This window comes from Balaenoptera physalus (assembly GCF_965194825.1).
Source record: "Balaenoptera physalus genome assembly, chromosome: 8".
In the NCBI taxonomy this organism is placed as follows: domain Eukaryota; kingdom Metazoa; phylum Chordata; class Mammalia; order Artiodactyla; family Balaenopteridae; genus Balaenoptera; species Balaenoptera physalus.
Window position 1 is genome coordinate 52,950,034 of NC_138887.1, and position 21,164 is coordinate 52,971,197.

Below are 21,164 nucleotides of genomic sequence, written 5' to 3' on the forward strand. Positions count from 1 at the left end.
TGTCAACTAAAATTCTGATCATCAAACAATTTTCCTTAATTACATGATGGCATATTTTGTGTATGTTTATAGTTTCTCTTAAGGTTTTCTGTATCAGAGGTGTTGACCTCTTGTTTCCTGTTCTAAGATGAGAGATTATGAAATCTATGAAATGAATCTAAATAGTTAATTTTTTTTTAAATGACACATTTTTTTAAAAAATTTATTTTATTTTTAAAAATTTTTGGCTGCATTGGGTCTTCGTTGCTGCACACGGGCTTTGTCTAGTTGCAGAGAGTGGGGGCTACTCTTTGTTGCGGTGTGTGGGCTTCTCATTGCGGTGGCTTCTCTTGTTGTGGAGCAGGGGCTCTAGGTTTGCGGGCTTCAGTAGTTGTGGCACACGGACTCAGTAGTTGTGGCTCGTGGGCTCTAGAGCATAGGCTCAGTAGTTGTGGCGCACTGGCTTAGTTGCTCCATGGCATGTGGGATCTTCCCGGACCAGGGCTCGAACCCGTGTCCCGTGCATTGGCAAGTGGATTCTTAACCACTGCGCCACCAGGGAAGCCCCTAAATAGTTAATTTTAACATTATGTAAAAATAGGTTTCTTTACATTTTAATAAAGAATGAATTTTGAGCAGTTTGACGATTCAGTTTCATACTTTTGTGCATTGATAATGACTATGATGGTGTATCAGTTTATTATAATTCATGACTGGTGCTGTCTTATCATTCTCTCCTGTTGTAAAATCATCTTGTATTTGTGATTATATGTAGTTTTTTTTTAAAATTAATTTATTTATTTATTATTTATTTTTGGCTGTGTTGGGTCTTCGTTTCTGTGCAAGGGCTTTCTCTAGTTGCGGCGAGCGGGGGCCACTCCTCATCGCGGTGCGCGGACCTCTCACTATCGCCGCTTCTCTTGTTGCGGAGCACAGGCTCCAGACGCGCAGGCTCAGCAATTGTGGCTCACGGGCCCAGTTGCTCCGCGGCATGTGGGATCCTCCCAGACTGGGGCTCGAACCCGTGTCCCCTGCATTGGCAGGCGGATTCTCAACCACTGCACCACCAGGGAAGCCCTATATGTAGTTTTTTTAAAGACTTTTTTAAAAGAGCAGTTTTAGATTTATAACAAAATTAAAAGGAAAGTACAGAGAAAGTACAGAGAAGCTTCTAATTTTAATGAAGTCCAGCTTATCAATTATTTTTTTTCATGGATTATGTCTGGTGTTATATCTAAAAATGCATCACCATACCCAAAGTTGCCTAGGTTTTCTCCTAAGTTTTCTTCTGGGGTTTTATAGTTTTATGTTTTACATTTAGGTCTGTGTCCATTTTGAGTTAATTTTTGTGAAAGGTATAAGATCCGTGTCTTAGATTAATTTTTTTCTTTGTGGATGTCTGTGACAGCACCATTTGTTGAAAAGATTGTCTTCTCTCACAACTTACTTTGTTGCCATTTATAAATGGAATCTTTAAATATATTTACACATAAAAGTATAAATAGCCTTGAGCATTGGGCTTAAAAATTCAGTAAACAAATTATATTCTCTGTCCTACTTTTGAATGAAAGAGTACTTCCCCTGTGGCACACTCTTATGTATCGTTAGCAGTTGTGAATCTTTGTTCACTTGGAATTTTTATTTTTGGAAATTAACAAAATTTCAGTAAATCAAGTGAGTAATTTTGGGTAATACCATTTTGATGGAAAGAAGTGGGTAACTGAAAAGAAAAGAGATTGATTTTTCTTGTTCAACTGCAAAACTGCCTTTGGAAACCAATTTTAAAGCAATGTCAATACTGTTTAAGCTCTGGAGGATTTATCTTTTTTGTATTCCCAAACACTTTGTAACTTTTTATTATGGCACTTACCACATTTGTGTTATCATTACATGTGTATTTTACCTTTTTAGTTTATGAGCGTTTTGAGGGCAGAAACTGCCTGATTCATCTTTGTATAGCTAAGACCCAATACATGGTTATCTAATTATTATAGGATCAGTGTAACCCCTCTAAATAATTATTTTGAAAGGCAGTAATTCTTATATAAAATAAATACATAACCACACATAAAATAGGATATTACAACTCATTTCTCACAGTAGTTCCATATTTAAAAGAATCTTGGGGCTTCCCTGGTGGCGCAGTGGTTGAGAATCTGCCTGCCAATGCAGGGGACACGGGTTCGAGCCCTGGTCTGGGAGGATCCCGCATGCCGCGGAGCAACTGGGCCCGTGAGCCACAACTACTGAGCCTGCGCATCTGGAGCCTGTGCTCCGCAACAAGAGAGGCCGCGATAGTGAGAGGCCCGCGCACCGCGATGAAGAGTGGCCCCCACTTGCCACAACTAGAGAAAGCCCTTGCACAGAAATGAAGAACCAACACAGCCATAAATAAATAAATAAATAAATTAAAAAAAGAAAAAGAATACTTTGATTGCTAGGAATATTAAACTTCATTTAAAAAAAAAAAAAGAATCTTTTTCTTAATTGAATAGCCAAGTGTATATTGCTCTACTATCAACTAATCACAGGAAATTTTTAATCCCAGTTTAATTCTCTGGGCTGTGAACATGTAGCATGTTTGTGCACTGTTTACTTCCTGCATTGGTTCCTTAAGAAATGCAAGTGCATTGACCATGTAAGTGAATTTTGTGATTATTGTGTGTGTTTTAAAAAACATTTTTAGTGAAAAATTTTGAACATTAAAAGTAGAAGGATTAGTATAATGAACTTCCTCTGTCACGCCCAGCTTAGACATTTACCAGCTCATGGCTAATTATATTTTGTCTATATCCTTTTTCACTTTTCCTCTACTGTCCACTTCCAGAATTATTTTGAAGCATATTCCAGATACGTGATTTCATCTTTAAATATTTCATCATGCATCTCTAAAACATAAGGGTTCTTTTTGTTATAACATAATAGCTGGTACCATTCATTATTTAAGCTAAAAGATAAGCAGTAACTTGTTAATGTCATTAAATATTCAGAAGATGTTTAGAATTACCCAGTTTCTCTTCCTTCTTTCCCTCCTCATTCTTCTTCTCCATTTTCCACTGTATTTTTGTTAAAATCAAGTTGAATAAGCTCTACATATTGCAGTTTTAACCCACAGGTTCTCCTCAACCTTCCTCTTCCCTCCTTCTTTTTATTTTTTTTTCCCTTTGCCCTTTATTTGTTGAAGGAATTGGGTCTTTTGCCCTTTAGTGTTTCTCACAGTCTGAATTTTGCTAAGTTCATCTCCATGATGTAACATTTTCTCAGTCTTCTGCTTTTCCTCAGTCAGATTCAGGTTTGAGTCCCCCCACCCCACCCCACAAAACTCTTTGATAGATGGCGATGTGTATTTTTATTTCAAGAGGCATATAATGTCTGGTTCATATTCTCTCTCTCTCTTTCATCCTCTCTCTCTCTGCCCCCCCCCCATCCCTCCCTTGCACGTGTTAGATGGGTAGATCCCTAAATATGTTAGGGATTGCAATATGGCAATATTCTGTCATTTCTTCTTCTTATATGGATTTTTTCCTTAAAGAGAAACCGATTTTTCATCAACTCTCTGATTACCCTGATAAATGCCTAATTCTCTACCACTTTTCAAAAAGAGTTGGTTCTTTAGAACCCTTCAAAGGTGATCAGTGAAATTTAAAAATATTTCTATGATTTCATGAACTCAAATATTTGAAGTGCTTCAATACATTGCAGTTGTTAGTGTTACTGATTCCATCTTTAGCCAGGTGAAGCCTCTTCAGGTTGTCTGCTGAGTTTTGACATATTCTTAGTAATCTTTGGTAGCTTTTTGGTATGGCAAAATGTTCCAGGCCCATCTTAAACTCATTTCCTGCTCCAGACTTGGAATCACCCATTCCTCCAATAGCCCTAGTTCATTTTAGTGGAACTATTAACACTATTTTTTACTGAAGCAATGATTCATAGTAAAATTACTATATTGTAAAATCATTTGATTTGCTTTCTTTATGTGGTTATTCCACATTGTTAGTATATACAGTTAGATTTTTAAATTTCACTTTGCTTTTGAATTTTAGAGATTGCTTTTGAAATTCTTTTTATATGTAAAATATTTATACTGATACAAAGTCAGATCTACAGAGCAAGGTATTTTCAGAGCGTCTCGTTCTTATCCCTGTCCCCTTTACCCCATTTTCTCCATTCCTTATAGATCGTCATTTAAAAAATTTTCTGTATATCCTTATATTTAAAAAATATAAGCAAATGTTTATAAATTTATAACTCTCCCCCTCCCTTTCTTAGATGAATGATAGCTATACATGCTTTCTTCTACTGGTATGTAATTGAATTAAAAAAATAATCAGGCTAAGTATGCTGATGCAAAAAAATTTGTTCAGAATGCCCAGGATTGGTATTTTTTTTCTGATATCTTGATGGATTCTTTTAGTTCACATAATTAGAAATTTAGCTGTCTTATTCTTTGGTAGCTTTAAAAATTTTGCTTTAATCAGTTATTTTTAAGGGAATACTTTTCCTCTTTGTATGTTATCTGTATATACATATACATGTATACATACATATGTATTTAAGAATGAGACTGATATATATGTAAAGTAAAAATAGACATTTATCTGTCAAATGGAAACATTTATAAGGAAAATAATCTATTTTATTTCTCTTTTTTTTTAAAAACATCTTTATTGGAGTATAATTGCTTTACAATGGTGTGTTAGTTTCTGCTTTATAACAAAGTGAATCAGCTCTACATATACATATATCCTGATATCTCCTCCCTCTTGCATCTCCTTCCCATCCTCCCTATCCCATCCCTCTAGGTTAAACGTTTGTTTTAAAAAGTCTTTGCTATGATTTCTTGCAGTTTTAAAATTATTATTATTTTAATTTTAGTTTATTTTTTATTTATTTTTGGCTGGGTTGGTTCTTCGTTGCTGTGCGTGGGCTTTTAGTTGTGGAGAAAGGGGGCTACTCTTTGTTGCGGTGTGTGGGCTTCTCATTGCGGTGGCTTCTCTTGCTGCGGAGCACGGGCTCTAGGTGCGTGGGCTTCAGTAGTTGCAGCATGTGGGCTCGGTAGTTGTGGCTTACGGGCTCTAGAGTGCAGTCTCAGTAGTTGTGGCACTTGGGCTTAGTTGCTCTGTGGCATGTGGGATCTTCCGAGACCAGGGATCGAACCTGTGTCCCATGCATTGGCAGGCAGATTCTTATCCACTGTGCCACCAGGGAAGCCCTGCAGTTATTTATTATTAAGGCACAAAAACATTATAACTAGAAAAATACAGCTTCTAAAAAGCACCTTTGATTAATTTGTTTCAGCTTTGTGTATCTACTGGACCTTATATCGGTAATTCAGGAAACCTTGTTAACGTGGTTTTGCAGTTGGAGGCTTTGAGTCTACTAGAATACTGTCAGGACTGTTCTTTGCTACACTGCTCCATCCACATTTTAAATACTTTTATTATTCTTTCTGTATAAGGGAAAGCATTCAGTGAATACAGTCCTTTGTTTTTTCAATACTGTAATTTCTTTTAGACTCTAATTCCAGTGATCCCCAATGTATGGGCTGTGGGCTGGGGAGGGGTTGTGCAGCGTAACTTAGTTTGTATCCTGAAAAAACAAATGCATGTGAATGTACCTGCTGTTGTTTCAGACTGTATAGTTATTTTGTAATTGATGGTATCTAGTTTAAAAAACACTGAAATAATCGTAGCTTTTTTTGTTTTCTTGTATTTTCTTCATCATTGGATGCTAGAAGTCCTAATTATGTAGTAGTCTATGATCTTTTATAACTACTGCTCTAATAAAACATTGAAGGGTTTGTTAAAGTAGTTACCTACATATGTGTACATAATTAATTCTTGAAAATATATAAAAGTTGAACAATAGATTTCTGTTTTAAGGGAGAGAGTTCTGTTACCAAAGAACTAAAACTACATGGGGCTGGTGTATATGTGTGTATATAACCTAATTATTCTGGGCACCCCTGGTTGGGAGAGAGAGGATAATCTCCACAGGTACCCAGTGGCCATTATCTTTGCCAGCTGGGCAGTTAGCCATCTTGGAGACAAGGCCCTCTATCCCTCCTGGCTCAGCAGCTGGATTGAAAATGTGCACCATATCATGCTAGTCTTTAATCATCCTCACAAGGATATACTAGGTATCTTAAATACACGGGAGTGGAAGGGGATCTTCATTTCCGTGTCCCAGGAGTATGAAAAGAGGGCTTTGGGGGCCAACTTAGCTAAATGTGCTGATGATCCCTGTGTGGCTGCCTCCCTGAAAGGGAAGTCGTGATGCAGGCTGGTGTAGGCTATGTTGAGACGGTCAAAAGTATGTTATTTCTGTACATCAGTCCTGTGGGAGAAAAAGGACCAAGCTCTTAGGAGATTTTTTTTTTTTTTTGGAGGTTGGGGGCTTGGTACGGGTTGTGCTGGTAGGAATGTATAACTCTGCCTAAAGTTCTTAGGTGGGAGTGAGGGGCAGGACTTAAATTTAGCGTTCTTTTCTCTTTCACTTTCCCTTCACCTTTTCCTTTTCTTGCCCTTTCCCCTTTTCTCTCTTTTCTCCCCTACATTCTCTTTCCATTCCCTCCCTTATTTAATTTCTCTAGTTAGTAAGTTGATTAATTAGTTCTGTATTTAGTGAGCAGCTTCTTTGTAGCAGGCCTTGGTTAAATTATTATGTAATGTTGAATGAGCCAAAATTCTGTGTCAGGAGCACATTCTATTGAAATTACTTGGAGAAGAACTTCCACTTTATTATAGGTGGGATAAGGTGGAAGGAAAACAATCTATGGTTTCAATAAGGTGACTCTTCTTATGGGTACTTTTTGTTGTTGTTGAATTCTTTTATATAGTTTCTGTGATCCAAGTTGGCACTGAAGTAATATCAGCTTTAAGATTCTCAGCCCTATCTGGCTGCCCTATGCCATGTAATGTGTTGAGACATATCAGGTGAATATAACTGAGAGTGGCTGACTCACTCTAGTAAGACTCTTATGAGAGTCCAAGGTCCGTTCTCTGGGAGCTCTGACAATCTGTTCTTCATGTGATCTATTGATATATAAAATAGCTGTTTGCACTTAGCCCCACTCTCCACATGTAGCCAGGAGAGTCTATGCCTAGCTCTGCATCCAAGTTACTTAATCAGTCTGCTTTAGATAGACTTGACTTGAGAGATGGCCTCACAGCTCAGCTCCTTCATGTGCTAGTGTGAATTCTGGATCAAAGAGTGGTTAGTGATTTTGCAGTGGTTACACAGAACATTAGTGGCAAACTGGAACCTGTAATTTCTGATTCTGTGTTTTTAGTACTGTATTCTGCTACCTTTCCTATCATATTGGAGTGTCCAAAAGGTACCTTCGGTTTTTAAGTAAAAAGACACATTTTTCATTTTCACGAAGAACTTTATTGAACAGCATATTCACCCTTTTGTTCCACTACGTTCTGCCATTTTTCAGGCAACTTCATAATTCCGTCTTCCCAGCACTTTTTATCTTTTTGAGCAAAGAACTGTTCCAGGTGCCTTTTACAGTCTTCCAGGGAATTGAAATTTTTTCCATTAAGAGAATTTTTTAAAGATCTAAATAAATGGAAATCTGAAGGAGCGGATGAATCAGAACTTCCCAGCCAAGCCGTAACAGTTTTTGCCTGGTCATCAAAGAAACATGCAAAAAAAAAAAAAAAAAAGAAAAGAAACATGCAGTCTTGCGTTATCCTCATGGAAGATTATGCGTTTTCTGTTGACTAATTCTGGATGCTTTCGTCAAATGCTGCTTTCAGGTCGTCTAACTGGGAGCAGTAGTTGTTGGAATTAATCATTTGGTTTTCTGGAAGGAGCTCCTAATAGAGGACTCCCTTCCACTCCCTCCATATACACAACATTGTCTTCTTTGGATGAAGATCCAGCCTTTGGTGTGGTTGGTGGTGGTTCATTTCGCTTGCCCCACGATCTCTTCTGTTGCACATTATTGTACAGTATCCACTTTCTATCGCCTGTCACAATTTGTTTTAAAAACGGAACGTTTTCGTTACGTTCAAGTAGAGAATCGCATGCAGAAATACGGTTAGAAGTTTTCTTTCTCTTAACTTATGTGGCACCCAACCATCAAAGCAATTAACATAACCAAGCTGGTGCAAATGATTTTCAGTGCTTGATTTGGATATTTTGAGTGTGCCAGCTATCTCCTGCGTGGTATAATGTTGATTGTTCTCAATTAATGTCTTGATCACTGTCAACTTCAACTGGTCTACCCAACCATGGAGCATTGTCCAGCGAGAAATCTCCAGCACGAAAGTGTGCAAACCACTTTTGACCCATTCAGTCAGTCACAGCACTTTCTCCATACACTGCACAAATCTTTATTTGCGTTTCAGTTGTGTTTTTACCTTTCTTGAAATAATAAAACATAATATGCCGGAAATGTTGCTTTTTTTCTTCCATCTTCAATATTAAAATGGCTACACAAAAATTCAGTTTTTGTAAGTCTTTTTTTAAAATGCATGCTGATAGGACAGCTGTCACATACAATCTAACAAAATTGTTTTGAATGAAGTTAAAGACAGCTAAGTGCTACTGGAGCCATCTTACGGAAAAAACTAAACGAACCTTTTGGCCAACCCAATGAAAGTCTGTGATGAGGATGAAATGAGATAAATGGTAGTATGAATTGATAGGCATAAAATATCACAATGTAAATTATTTCCATTTGCTTTCTACTATCAGGAGGCATTTAAGATTTTTTACATTGTCACTTCTTGGTTTTAAGCATCTTGGCAGTAGGAGTCATTTTTTATGTCTTTGTGTGTCCCTCTGCTCAAGGCCAAATGGATACATATAAGAACCAGGGCATGCTAATAAAATTGATACCCTTTGAAACTGAAATTATTTTCATTATATATAGATAAACTGATTGTCTAATAAAAATTATACTTTATATTTATGTACTTGATACTCAAACCAGGAATTTATTACATTCATTACAAGTAGTGTTCTTACTAATTTCTTGGGAGGCATATTAAGCTGATGAATATTTAAATAAAAGAAAGCACTCATTTATGATTTTAACATTTTTTTCTTATTGTGAGTTTTAATTTCAGGCAGTTGTCAGCTGACAAATTTTAAGGTTCATTAAGGAGTCAGGATTTGAATGGGATCAAATCCCACTCTTATACTAACTGTGTGACCTTGGGCCATTTTTAAAAAAGCTTCTCTGCATTTTAGTTTCTGTGTTGTTAAACTAGGGATAATAATAACGATTAAGCTAAAATTGACCCCTAGACCATGAGCTTATTTACTCCCCAAAAAACCACGTAACGTAGGTGAGGAAATGAAGGCATGGAGTGGTTACACAGCTAATAAATAGTAAAGGTGAGATTTGCACTCAGATAGTTTAACTCCAGGGTTCATATTTTTTGAGCACTATGCTGTATTACCTTCTTCATTACTTCATAAGTTGTTCTGAGGAGTAAATGAGATAGGTATGTAGAATACTTGGTACAATTTTGATTTTCAGAGGTTTTGGCTTCCGGAATTGTAAGGTTTTGTGGACCTAGAGGCTAATTCAGGAGAATTATAAATATATAATTGTCCTTAGTTCTGAACAGTTCTGGTAGCTTATTAGAAATAAAAGTATCACAGACCCCACCCCAGATATAACGGATCAGAATCTGCATTTTAAGAACCTGCATTTAAGATTCTTAAAGTTTGAGAAGTACTGCAGTAGATGATCATGAAGTTTTTTTCCATCTCACAGTTGGTGTGTCGGTGATTTTAGGGAACCAGACACATGGATATATTTCAGTGTTGATTATTGTGTTTGGAGAAGAAAATAGTAACATATCAAGTATTATTTTAATGTAAATCACTGTGAAGTGGATTTTATATTTTTTGGCTTCCGTTCTGAATTTGTAAAAAGTTTCTGATGTAGTGCAAAATTTTTCTAAATTTTATCATCCTGTATCATCTTAGGAAATAAGTAGAACTCAAAATTTTAAATGGTTTTAGATCAAATGTTCTTCTTAATCTCACCAGTTAAGATTATAATATTAGCCAAATATGTAAATGGGAACACTAAATATAACATGAAACTTTCTTAATTTTGGACAATTCTCTATTCTGATGTTTCATTGAATAGTTTAACATTTGAAGTTAAATATGAGATTAACCACAAAACAAATGAGCACCTGACTTGCTTGATTAGAAATGTTTAATTTTATTAGTCCCTGGAATATAGAAATTCCTCTCAAACTTAATTAAGGAAAGGTTCTTCTCCATAGATTTTTTGTTTTTTCTTGTGACAGTAATGTCTGTTTTGTTCACTGTTAAATCACTAGCATCTGGCACGTAGGTATTCACAAATATTTGTTGAATGAATAAGAGTTTGTTTTTTGATGATTTTTGCTGCCATTTTCAAATGAGTAAGAAGAGACTTGTAAGATTCTGAAAATTTGAGTTTTTAGACAATTGAGCATCTCCCCATGTTAAATAATTGAGTTAATAATCTTTCCCACATTATATAATTGTGATTCTTTTTTGAAAATTTAATTTTTAAATTTCTTTAATTGATAGTCAAACAGTGGGAGCCGTAACACATTTATACAGTTTAGAGCAAACACCTGGTTAAAAAATATAGAACATTTGAGTATTGAGTATTTGAGAAGCCCCCTGTGTATTATCCTCCAGTTGCATGCTCCCCTCTTTCCTTTATCTCCAGAGATAGCCATTTTGCTTGGTTTCATTGTTCAAACCTCTGACTAGATCTTTAAACAGTAAGTTGTTTAGCTATGAAAAATGGCTAGCAAGCATAAATATAACTTTGTAAAGAAAGAGTAATATTGCTAATATTAGGTCAAATATCACTGAAGAAGGTAGGCTGGATAAAGTATCTGGGTCATAGTCTGGTCTGAGCTTTCCTGAGAGTTTGTAAGAACTCTTTTCAGGAAAGTCAGTGGAAAAGGTTTTGAATGAATCTTGGGAAATAGCATCTGTTTTTTAGAGTTGGCCATCTGGCGGTACTATAGTGTGGATCAGGTACTGGATGTTCAGCAGAACTATTGTCAGAGGGACTGAAATGTTCTGTACTTTATTCTAAACCACCATGGCCTACTTTCAGCTCTTGGAAAGAAGTCAGGGGAGACCACTTCTATAGGTGCAGTAGTATCCCCAGCTAATTCAAGGAGGAGTTCATGGAGGCAGGGTAGAAACATCAGTAGGCATTCTGTCCTCTGGTTAAAAAGATGTGGCCAGGATGAGGAAAAGTAATAAAAATACAAATGAACAAGAGTGGTGTAAGCCTTATATAGAAGAAATTTTTAAAAAACCTTCACTGAGGGACATAAAAGAAGATATGAATAAATGGAAAAATATTATTTGGGGGTAGGAAGACTATTATAAATTTTCCTTAAATCTTATCTAAGATTTCTGTTCATGTGTCACTTAATCATTGAAAGCCTCTTAGATCAACCACATACAATTGCTTTATTTTTCTCTATAGCATTTATCCCCATCTGATATACATTTACTTATTTATATATCTTTTTTCCTCTTCTGGAATATAAACTTACGAAGGTATGTAAATTCATGAGGGTGTGCTTGTTGTTCTTCCCTTACTAAAACGTAGATTTATGAGGGTATATATATATATTTTTAAAAAAATTTTATTTATTTATGGCTGTGTTGGGTCTTCGTTTCTCTGCAAGGGCTTTCTCTAGTTGCGGCAAGCGAGGGCCACTCTTCATCGCGGTGCGCGGGCCTCTCACTATCGCGGCCTCTCGTTGCGGAGCACACGCTCCAGACGCGCAGGCTCAGTAGTTGTGGCTCACAGGCCTAACCGCTCTGTGGCATGTGGGATCCTCCCAGACCAGGGCTCGAACCCGTGTCCCCCGCATTGGCAGGCAGACTCCCAACCACTGCGCCACCAGGGAAGCCCAATGAGGGTATATTTTATTCCTTGTGATATCCCCAGCACTTTGAACTTACAGCACATAGGAAGCAGTCAATGACTGGGAATGAATGAATGAATGAATAAATAAGTAAAACTGTGCTTTCTCTCATAGTCCATAGCACTTATTGTCTATTCCATAGTTTTTTGGTCATTAATTTTGTTCAGTTTAGCATCTTATAATGCTTTCTATTATTTTCTTTTGGTCAGTGTCTAATTGTTTCATTCCTGTAAGACATTCTTCTCTGGGCTTCTTGATGGCAGGAGTGGGACAAATGCATCCTTTGTATACCTCACAGTACAAGGCAAATGGATATAGGAACTTGTTGAACTGAATACATTTATTTATTTCATAATGACTTAAATTGCTAAAATCCAGTTTGCCTTCAACAAAAGGAGTATATTTAATAGATAATACAGTATAATTCTAAATGAAATAGGGAAATAGGATGGAGAATTTTTAGAGATGTTTTGTTGAACTCGTGGTAAATTTTGGTAACGGGAAGTTGGAAGTTGTGCAGTTATAATTTTACAAATTTCTGCACACAATTTGAGTAAATAAAAATATAATTTTTAGTGAGACATGGGTTTTTTACCTTGAAATTTTAATTTTTAAAAAGTCTCATGCTGTAGTTTTAAAATGAAATATAAACAAGTACAATCTGTTGTCTACTTAAGCTTTCATACATGCTTTTGCATATATAAATGTATAAATGTTTTTATTATAAATACTTATCACTTTTCATGTCATTCAGCAATTTATGTAATTTGTTGTTCATTTATATTGCCAATAGATTTTTTTTTAAATCATTGCTGATATGCTATAAATTTGTTTCTACATATAGATTTTGTATATTGTTTCTGGGAGATAAATTTCCAAGAATGTACTTAACACTTTCAAAAGTAAATATTTTTAAAATTACTGAAACAATACCATGAATGCTTAAAAGGAGAAACATAAACTATGTAAAAGTTTTGTTGGTTCTTTTCTAGTTCCTATGGAAAATTATTTATTTATTAAAAAGATTTTTTTCCTGCTTTATTTCAGACCAGTCTGTCCATATGGGGATGGGGAAGCCTTGGCATTGTCCTTTCTCTAATAACGTTTGGACCCTTTGTAATATTTTATTTGGCATTTTATATCCTCTGCTTTGTGGGTGGGTAAGTATTCTCAATGATAATTTTATAATTCATGTCATGTTCAGTTGTTCAAAATGGAAACAAATGACCATGAGACCTCAATAAGAAAAAAAAGTGATGATGAGAAATGGCAGTATGATTTATTTGTGAATGCTATTTTTGCAAATTGTTTTTACCAAAGTTAAAAATAGTAAAATTAAGATACCTATAGAAATAAAAACAATGATGGTTATGATTTGTACCAGCAATATGGGTCGTCATCTTCAAAAATAAATTTCAATTTCTGATGATACAAACTTTTTTGTGTAACTTGAAAAGTTTTTTAAGATTTTTTATTCCTTTTGGTGTTATTTCCCCTTTAAGGTTGAAATTTCCTTATCTATAATAATAATAAGATAAATAAGTTAAATTGAGATGACACATCAAGTTTTACAGAGTAGAAGATACTGTTTCATTGATTAGACTTCAGCCACTAATGTTAATTATTATGTTAATATTAATTATTGTGTTAATTATTTCCCTTAGTGAATGCTGTCATTTTGTTCTAGAAAATTGCAACAAACACCTGATTTTGCCGTTTTCTCTTCATGGTTATTTGGTTTACAGTGTTTATGCTTTACCCTGAGTTGATAAAACTTTACAGGAGAGGTTTCAGTCATGATTTATAGCTTCCTATGTAGAACATTTGGTATGAGATATGAATTGTATGTAAGAAAATGTATAAACAAGAGAGATGCTTGCTACTTAGATACTCTGAACAAGGTAGTTTAGCTGAAATGAGCATTTTGTTGTTAATGTTTATGTGTGTATGTATATATATGTGTATTTGTGTATATGTATATGTATAATACATTTATGTAATTATTTGTGCAGTGAATACCTATGAGTTCTTTCAGAAAAATCTTTTGAGACCCCAAATATTTGGAGGAATTGTTTGAGCCTATAGGTTTAGAGGACTTAGCTGAATTGAATAGCATATATAAACTGTGGCCTGAGAGAGACTGTATAAGACACTGAAGGGATGGCTTCTGAATATATCTACCACCTGTCACATTTTTCAGGTTATGAGTTTGAAAGTCATGTGTAACCATTTTATAGGGAGGTCACCCACTGATTGTTGAACAAGTGAGAATTAATTTAACTGGGAAGCTACATCAAGGACTATTCATAAAACTGTATTTTATATTAGATTTAGTATTTTCCTTATAATTGCTTGGATATGGTATTATGTACTGAGACAAATAAGAAATAAGCCATAGGAATCAGATAAATGGAGTTCTGAATATCTTTATTGATTATAAAGATGATTGAAGACTTACAGATCTGCGGCCATTGGGGCTTCCTAAATTACCTTCTTTGGTCACAAATTTAGGCCGGAGCTGCATGGTTGCACCCCTCCCCCACGAGGTCGTGGCTGCTTTTATTGATTGGAAAGGAAATGGAGGAGATGGCTCTCTCACAAAGGGAAGGTTTCTTTTATTTCACTAATTGAATAAGCCTTTGGCAAAAGTGAGGAAGGATTTCAGAATATTTTACAATACTTCAGAAAGGGAAGAAATTGCAGCGTTACAGATGAAGGTAGAGGGGTGAGAATCATTTCTCTTAGACTCAACTGTCCATATAAAATTTGGGAAAGGGAAAAGGGTGACGAGTCCATTCATTTCAAAGTCCCAGGAACCTTTGTTGTTCCCTTTTTGAGTCTGCTAATTTATTAAGGAATAATTTCAAGAAAGTTTTTGGATATTTGTAAAGTTCTGTGAAATTTTTTAGGTAAGTTGGGATATTGGTAGGTGTGGGAGGGCCACTAAAGACTCTTTAGATAATATTAAGTCACATGGAAGGATCTGAAATTCCAAATTCATGTTATGTCATAAATTGATTTGATATTCTGTTCCGGACTACTGATGTCAGGAAATACAGTGCCACAGTAAGGGGACTTCAGTTTATATACTAACAAGCATCCCAGAATCATCTCAGAGGATTAGTTAATTAAGCATTCCCAGGTTACTCAGTTACAGTCAGTGAGCATCATAATTCCTGAGTCAAAAATCTTTCTAATTTTGGCTCTAATTATGAAGAATGATTGTCCTTTCTTTAATGTAGCTTAATATAGTTTAGTGCCTTATGAATTTTAAGAGCAAAAATAGGCTTTTATATATCAATCTTAAATAAAGTAGTTACATTTCATATAACTAAAGATCATTTCTTAGTTTTAGTGGTTCTTTGTTTTTGTTGTGTAAGTTTTAAAGATTTGTTTTTGTTCTTTTTTCTACTTAAAATGCAAGTCAGAGAGGAATTAATGCATTTTCTTATGGAAACTATCTTTTTTTTTTTTTTGGCTAGTAAAACAAGTTTTTGAGTTCTGCAGTTTACCTGTATACAGTGTTGATAATGTATATATTTTGCTTATAGTCAAAGCTAATCCCTTATTTTCTAATATATAGAAACCCTTTGGAAAGAAAACCACTCAGAAGTTTTTGTTTTTTTGAATTTTGGTTTTTTTTTTTTTTTTTTTGGTTGTTATTTTGGGATACCTTCAATACCGATATGAGTTATTTAATGGCATTCCGTTATATTTGTTTGGTTATGCAATCATTTGTAGCACCTGTTTTTACTTAAACCTCAAGGCTGAAGCTATTAATTAGGTTCTTTCTAAGATCATACTGTTCCTTAGCTTACTTTACTACTGTCACACTGTGGGCAAAGGTGAACGTTTTATCAGTTTATTTTATGGTAATGTTTTTAGAAATGCATTGTTAACTTAACATCAGCATTTTATTGTGTCTAAATATGCTTACAGCTAGGTAAAACTGAAATACAAGACCAACTTGATTCTTAGTAATAATGTCAGATACAACACAGATATGTGAAATTTACTGATAATTCTGAGGCCAGCCTTTTAACAAAGAAACAGAAACAGAATTGATGACATGAGTTGATTTGACTTTATCTGTTTCTCCACCCTCCTCCTTGCTTTTGTGGTGCCTGTACTGAAGAGCAGTGAAATGGCAGATGGCCACAAAAAGCAGAGGACCTTGAGAATCTTCCTTTCAATAGCTGAGGCTGACTGTGTTTAATTTTTTACTGTTCCCTTCTTGTCACTGCACTCTTCCTTCCTTCCTTCCTTCCTTCCTTCCGTCCGTGTTGGGTCTTCATTGTTGCACATGGGCTTTCTCTAGTTGTGGCAAGCGGGGGCTACTCTTCGTTGCAGTGCGTGGGCTTCTCACTGCAGTGGCTTCTTTTTCTACGGAGCACAGGCTCTAGGGCACTCGGGCTTCAGTAGTTGTGTCACGTGGGCTCAGTAGTTCTGGCACACGGGCTTAGTTGCTCCATGGCATGTGGGATCTTCCCGGACCAGGGATTGAACCTGTGTCCCCTGCATTGGCAGACGGATTCTTAACCACTGCGCCACCAGGGAAGTCCCCAACTACACTCTTTCAATCGTTGTAAGATTACTGTAAATCATTATAAAATTAAAATTTAATATTCTTTTATGGATTTCCTGTCTACTTAGTAGTGCTTAGATTTATTTGGTAAACTTTAAATGTAGGAAATACTGATAGCATTTAGTCAGTACAAAGTATTCTAAACCAGTATTTATCTTACCTTGACTCCATAATTGTTTTAAAAATAATTAACTTTTGGGGATATATTTATATTTCTTTTTTAAATTCCGGTCTTATTTTAAACAAATCATAAGTTGGATCTTTTTTTTCCTGTATAGTCTTTGTTTATTCTGTATTCATAGTGGCAAGTTATATCTCTCTTTAATTAGTTAACAGAATTTTATAGAAATGTGTGGTATAGCTATAGATGTACATCTCATTTGTCTTTGTCTTTGGTTATTAGCTTACCTACTTATTTAATGAAGGTTTATTTTTCTAAAGTTTGAAAATGTTGCCTGAGATTCTTTATGAAATATACTGGATGAAAACTCGTAAAGGCATTATTGTATAAATTCACAAAATGTGTACAGTTGTTTTAAACTTCAGAACTTAAAATCTGTCAATTCCTTGCCTCATCAAAGTCACAAACTGACTTTTTAGTGAATGGTAAGCCATCAATTAAATCTGAAAAATATATTTGGTAATAAATAGATGTGTTAAATTGTAGTGAAGTTTTGTTTTTGTATCTATAATTAAATTTCTTTCAGGGGTTTTGTGGTTACTCTCCTCTTTGGAAAAACAAACTCAGAGAAGTACCTAGAGCAGTGTGAACACTCATTTCTTCCTCCAACATCAACTGGGATTCCTAAGGTAAGGGTAAAGGAATGTGAAACCTTAAAGTCCTGCTGTATGCAGTGATGATAATGTGATCATCTTTATATGGCTTGGCAGATTTTCCTATAATTCACTAATGCTCACTATAAATTTATGAGAGACTATCTGATCAGGCTTAGAAAATGCATGTTAGATGTTAAAGGTGAGAATGCAAATTTGAGGAAAAGATAGAAATTTAGGGTCTTTTCCTGCTGTCTTAACTTAGAATTTCAGTGCATCATGTGTATGACTTGTGGAACTGTCAATGAATATACTGTTTTGAATGAAATAAATGCATAGGAACCAGAGGGAGGAAAATGGGCACTTTTTCTTTAACTCATTTGAAAAATAGAGCTTGCGATTAGGCCGTGCAGTTTCTATAATTTTAATAATTCAAGTCCAATTTTATATTATCTTTCATATTCCTATTTTTCTGTTCTTTTTTTTTCAATATTATACTCTATAAATAAAATTGGAATTGCATACTAGAAGTAGGCTTCAGATTCTCATTGCCTTCAATTATTATTGTGGGATTAGGATGGTTTTTCTTGTATGAAGAGAGGCAAATGGTCTGGAGTTGATGCCAGTAACTGAATTTTACAATTATTAACTTATCCATTATGTGCTAATAAGACTTTCATATTGATAAATAAATACATTTTTTTTCTAATACTGTAACTTTTAAAGTAATCTCTGAAACTTACTTCTGTCTCCCTTTAAAACTCCCTTTAGTGTTTATTCTTTGAGTTTGCTCACAGATCTTTCTGAGGAAATGAACCTTTTATTTATTTTTTTTAATTGAGGTATAGTTTGACTTACAATGTTGTGTTAATTTCTGCTGTACAGCAAAGTGACTCAGTTATACACATATGTACATTCTTTTTTTAAATATTCTTTTCCATTATGGTTTATCCCAGGAGATTGGATATAGTTCCCTGTGCTATACAGTAGGACCTTGTTGCTTATCCATTCTAAGTGTAATGGTTTGCACCTACTAACCCAAAACTCCCAGTCCACACCCCTCCCTCCCCCACTCCCTCTTGGCAACCACAAATCTGTTCTCTCTGTCTGATTTTGTTTGTGTTTTAGAGATAGGTTCATTTGTGCCATATTTTAGATTGCACATATAAGTGATACCATATACTATTTGTCTTTCTCCTTCTGACTTACTTCATTTATATAATGAGATAATCTCTAGTTGCATCCATGTTGCTGCAAATGGCATTATTTCGTTCTTTTTGATGGCTGAGGAGTATTCCATTGTATATATGTACCACATCTTCATCCATTCATCTGTTGATGGACATTTAGGTTGTTTCCGTGTCTTGGCTATAGTGAATAGTGCTGCAGTGAACATAGGGGTGCATGTATGTTTTTGAATTGTAGTTTTGTCTAGGTATATGCCCACGATTGGGATTGCTGGATCATATGGTAACTCTATTTTTAGTTTTCTGAGGAACCTCCATACTGTTTTCCAAAGTGGCTGCACCAACTTTCATTCCTATCAACAGTGTAGGAGGGTTCCATTTTCTCCACGCCCTCTCCAGCATTTGTTATTTGTAGACTTTTTAATAATGGCCATTCTGACTGGTGTAAGGTGGGTGGTACCTCATTGTAGTTTTGATTTGCATTTCTCTAATAATTAGTGATGTTGAGCATCTTTTCATGTGCCTACTGGCCATCTGTGTGTCTTCTTTGGAGAAATCTCTATTAAGGTCTTCTGCCCATTTTTCTATTGGGTTGTTTGTTTTTTTGCCTTTTCTTTTTGAATTATTTCCTAGCCATCCATATTTTCCACTCACTTGAGCGGTACATAGAGAGAATGCAAAATATTTTAAGAATTAAGATCCTAAACAGTAATAGATCATAGTCAAGACTGGTTAAGTCTTTATAATCTATTTTTTAGTATATGGTATAAAAATGGTGATTTTGATTGCTATTTCTAAAATGATTCATAAGTATATTTTATGAAAAAATCTTAGAGGTTACATGTGATAACTCGAGGCATATGTTTTTATATGTATTTGTGCTTTGGTTTGTATTTTTAATTGAAGAGTGTCTTACTACTTTTCACCCTATTTCCAGGTCACTGGTCTTTCTGAAGACTACAGAGAAAAATTCGTTTTCTTTAGTTGCTAAAAACCATCCCTAAGTAAAATTAATTAAAAATATATTCATTTGGCAGCTGATATACTGTTTTGGGCTGGGAGGGAGAGGGAGGAAATAGGGGTGTGTTTAATAAAGACAATTATTAATTTGACTCACCTGAAACACTAACTTATGATTTTAAAGTTTCATTGAAATATGGCAATATTATATCTGATATTTTCAATTTCTCACATTCTAAATAATGTTTGCTGATAATTGTTTTTGGTGATAACACAAGATTTTTTTCTGGATGTCTAGTTTTGTTAATTTGAGAAATAGTGTTTGCTTTATACCCAAGTCTCAAGAAATAAGGTTATTTATTAACTGAAGATAATGACAGGGAAGTTACAATGAATATTTAGTTAGAAGTAAACTACAGAGACTTTATATCAAGAAACTATGTAATAGAATGTTATGGTTTCCTTTCAGTGCTTAGAAGAAATGAAACGGGAAGCCAGGACTATAAAGATCGATAGAAGATTGACAGGTGCCAATATAATTGATGAACCTCTCCAGCAAGTGAGTTTCAGTATGTGGTATTTAAATTCCGTATGTTGTGTGCTAGGTGCATTTCTTTTGAAAATGCTAAGGAATAATTTTTGCTATTTGTGTAATATGCTGGAAATTCATTATAATGCTGTACTTGGAGTCTGTACGTAAAGATATTGCCTTACTTATGAACTTATTTATAATAAGGTGTTTGCTTAATATGATATTAAAGCCTTTTGGTTGAATTTACATTTAGAAAAAAAAGTTTTTACTGACATCTGATAATGTTTCTAATTATTTTATATATATAGTTAAAATGTTACTCTTCAGCTGATGAACAAGCTTAGTGGTTTGATAAATCAGATGTTTTTCCTACTAGTTTTATTACTTTTTTAAATGGATATTTATGGTTTCATTCAAAAATATTTTAAAAATTAGAATTAAAATTATTCTCCTCCAAAATATTTTTCATCGATTCTTGATTTTGTGATTATTACAAATAATGTATACTTTAAAATTGTAATACTGTTTTTTAGATGAACCCATATTTAGTTTGTCTGATTTGCAAAAACATAATACATTAAACTGTATTATTTGCTATTTATTGGCTAACAGTGCTGTTGGCAGCATCACCGGTATTAGAATTAAGTGAATTGTCATTTTTGTAATTTGATTGCAATGAATCTGATGATATTCTCAAAAGTAAACATATTTCCAAGATTATTAGCACCTCTTGACACTATTTTGCATCTCACTCCATCAAACTGATTAAAACTTCATTATGTTATAGCATTGGAAATTTATTTTTTCTGCAGGCTTCATCTTCACTTGAAATTGGGTGGGGCTTGGCCATAGATAATTCTTTAATTTTTTAAAAAATTTAGGCAGTGGATGAATTGGGCTACCAAAATAATTGAAAAATTTTTGAAATGTTTTTTAGTATATTGACGCTTTTTTAATGAAGGCAGTTGATTACCACTACAATTTAGTATGTAGAGAATAAATATAAATCGCAAATAATCCTTTCAGGTTTTAGTTTGACACTGTTACTTTTCAAATCCTAAAAAATTGTATTTTTTTCCGTATTTTTGTTTTAGGTTATCCAGTTTTCCTTGAGGGATTATGTCCAGTATTGGTATTATACACTAAGTGATGATGAATCTTTTCTTCTTGAAATTAGGCAGGCTCTTCAGAATGCACTCATTCAGTTTGCTACTAGGTAAGGT

At 34.6% G+C, this 21,164-nt stretch overlaps 1 protein-coding gene and 1 long non-coding RNA gene across 7 annotated transcripts in view; both read left to right on the forward strand.

The window, feature by feature from the left end:
- The window catches only part of LOC309665945, a 340,836-nt gene that overhangs the window by 158,412 nt on the left and 161,260 nt on the right, over window positions 1–21,164 (forward strand). The gene's annotated exons all lie outside the window — the stretch shown is intronic.
- Window positions 1–21,164, forward strand: part of SNX13 (sorting nexin 13) — a 154,038-nt gene that overhangs the window by 39,109 nt on the left and 93,765 nt on the right. For 5 of the 6 annotated variants that reach the window (XM_082472677.1, XM_082472674.1, XM_082472672.1 and 2 more), the window contains 4 exons: window positions 12,951–13,063; window positions 17,196–17,298; window positions 19,879–19,968; window positions 21,036–21,157. In XM_082472677.1, coding sequence (XP_082328803.1) covers window positions 12,951–13,063; window positions 17,196–17,298; window positions 19,879–19,968; window positions 21,036–21,157 — 428 coding nt within the window. The remainder of the gene's footprint in view (window positions 1–12,950; window positions 13,064–17,195; window positions 17,299–19,878; window positions 19,969–21,035; window positions 21,158–21,164) is intronic. The other variant, XM_082472675.1, reaches the window with a different exon arrangement.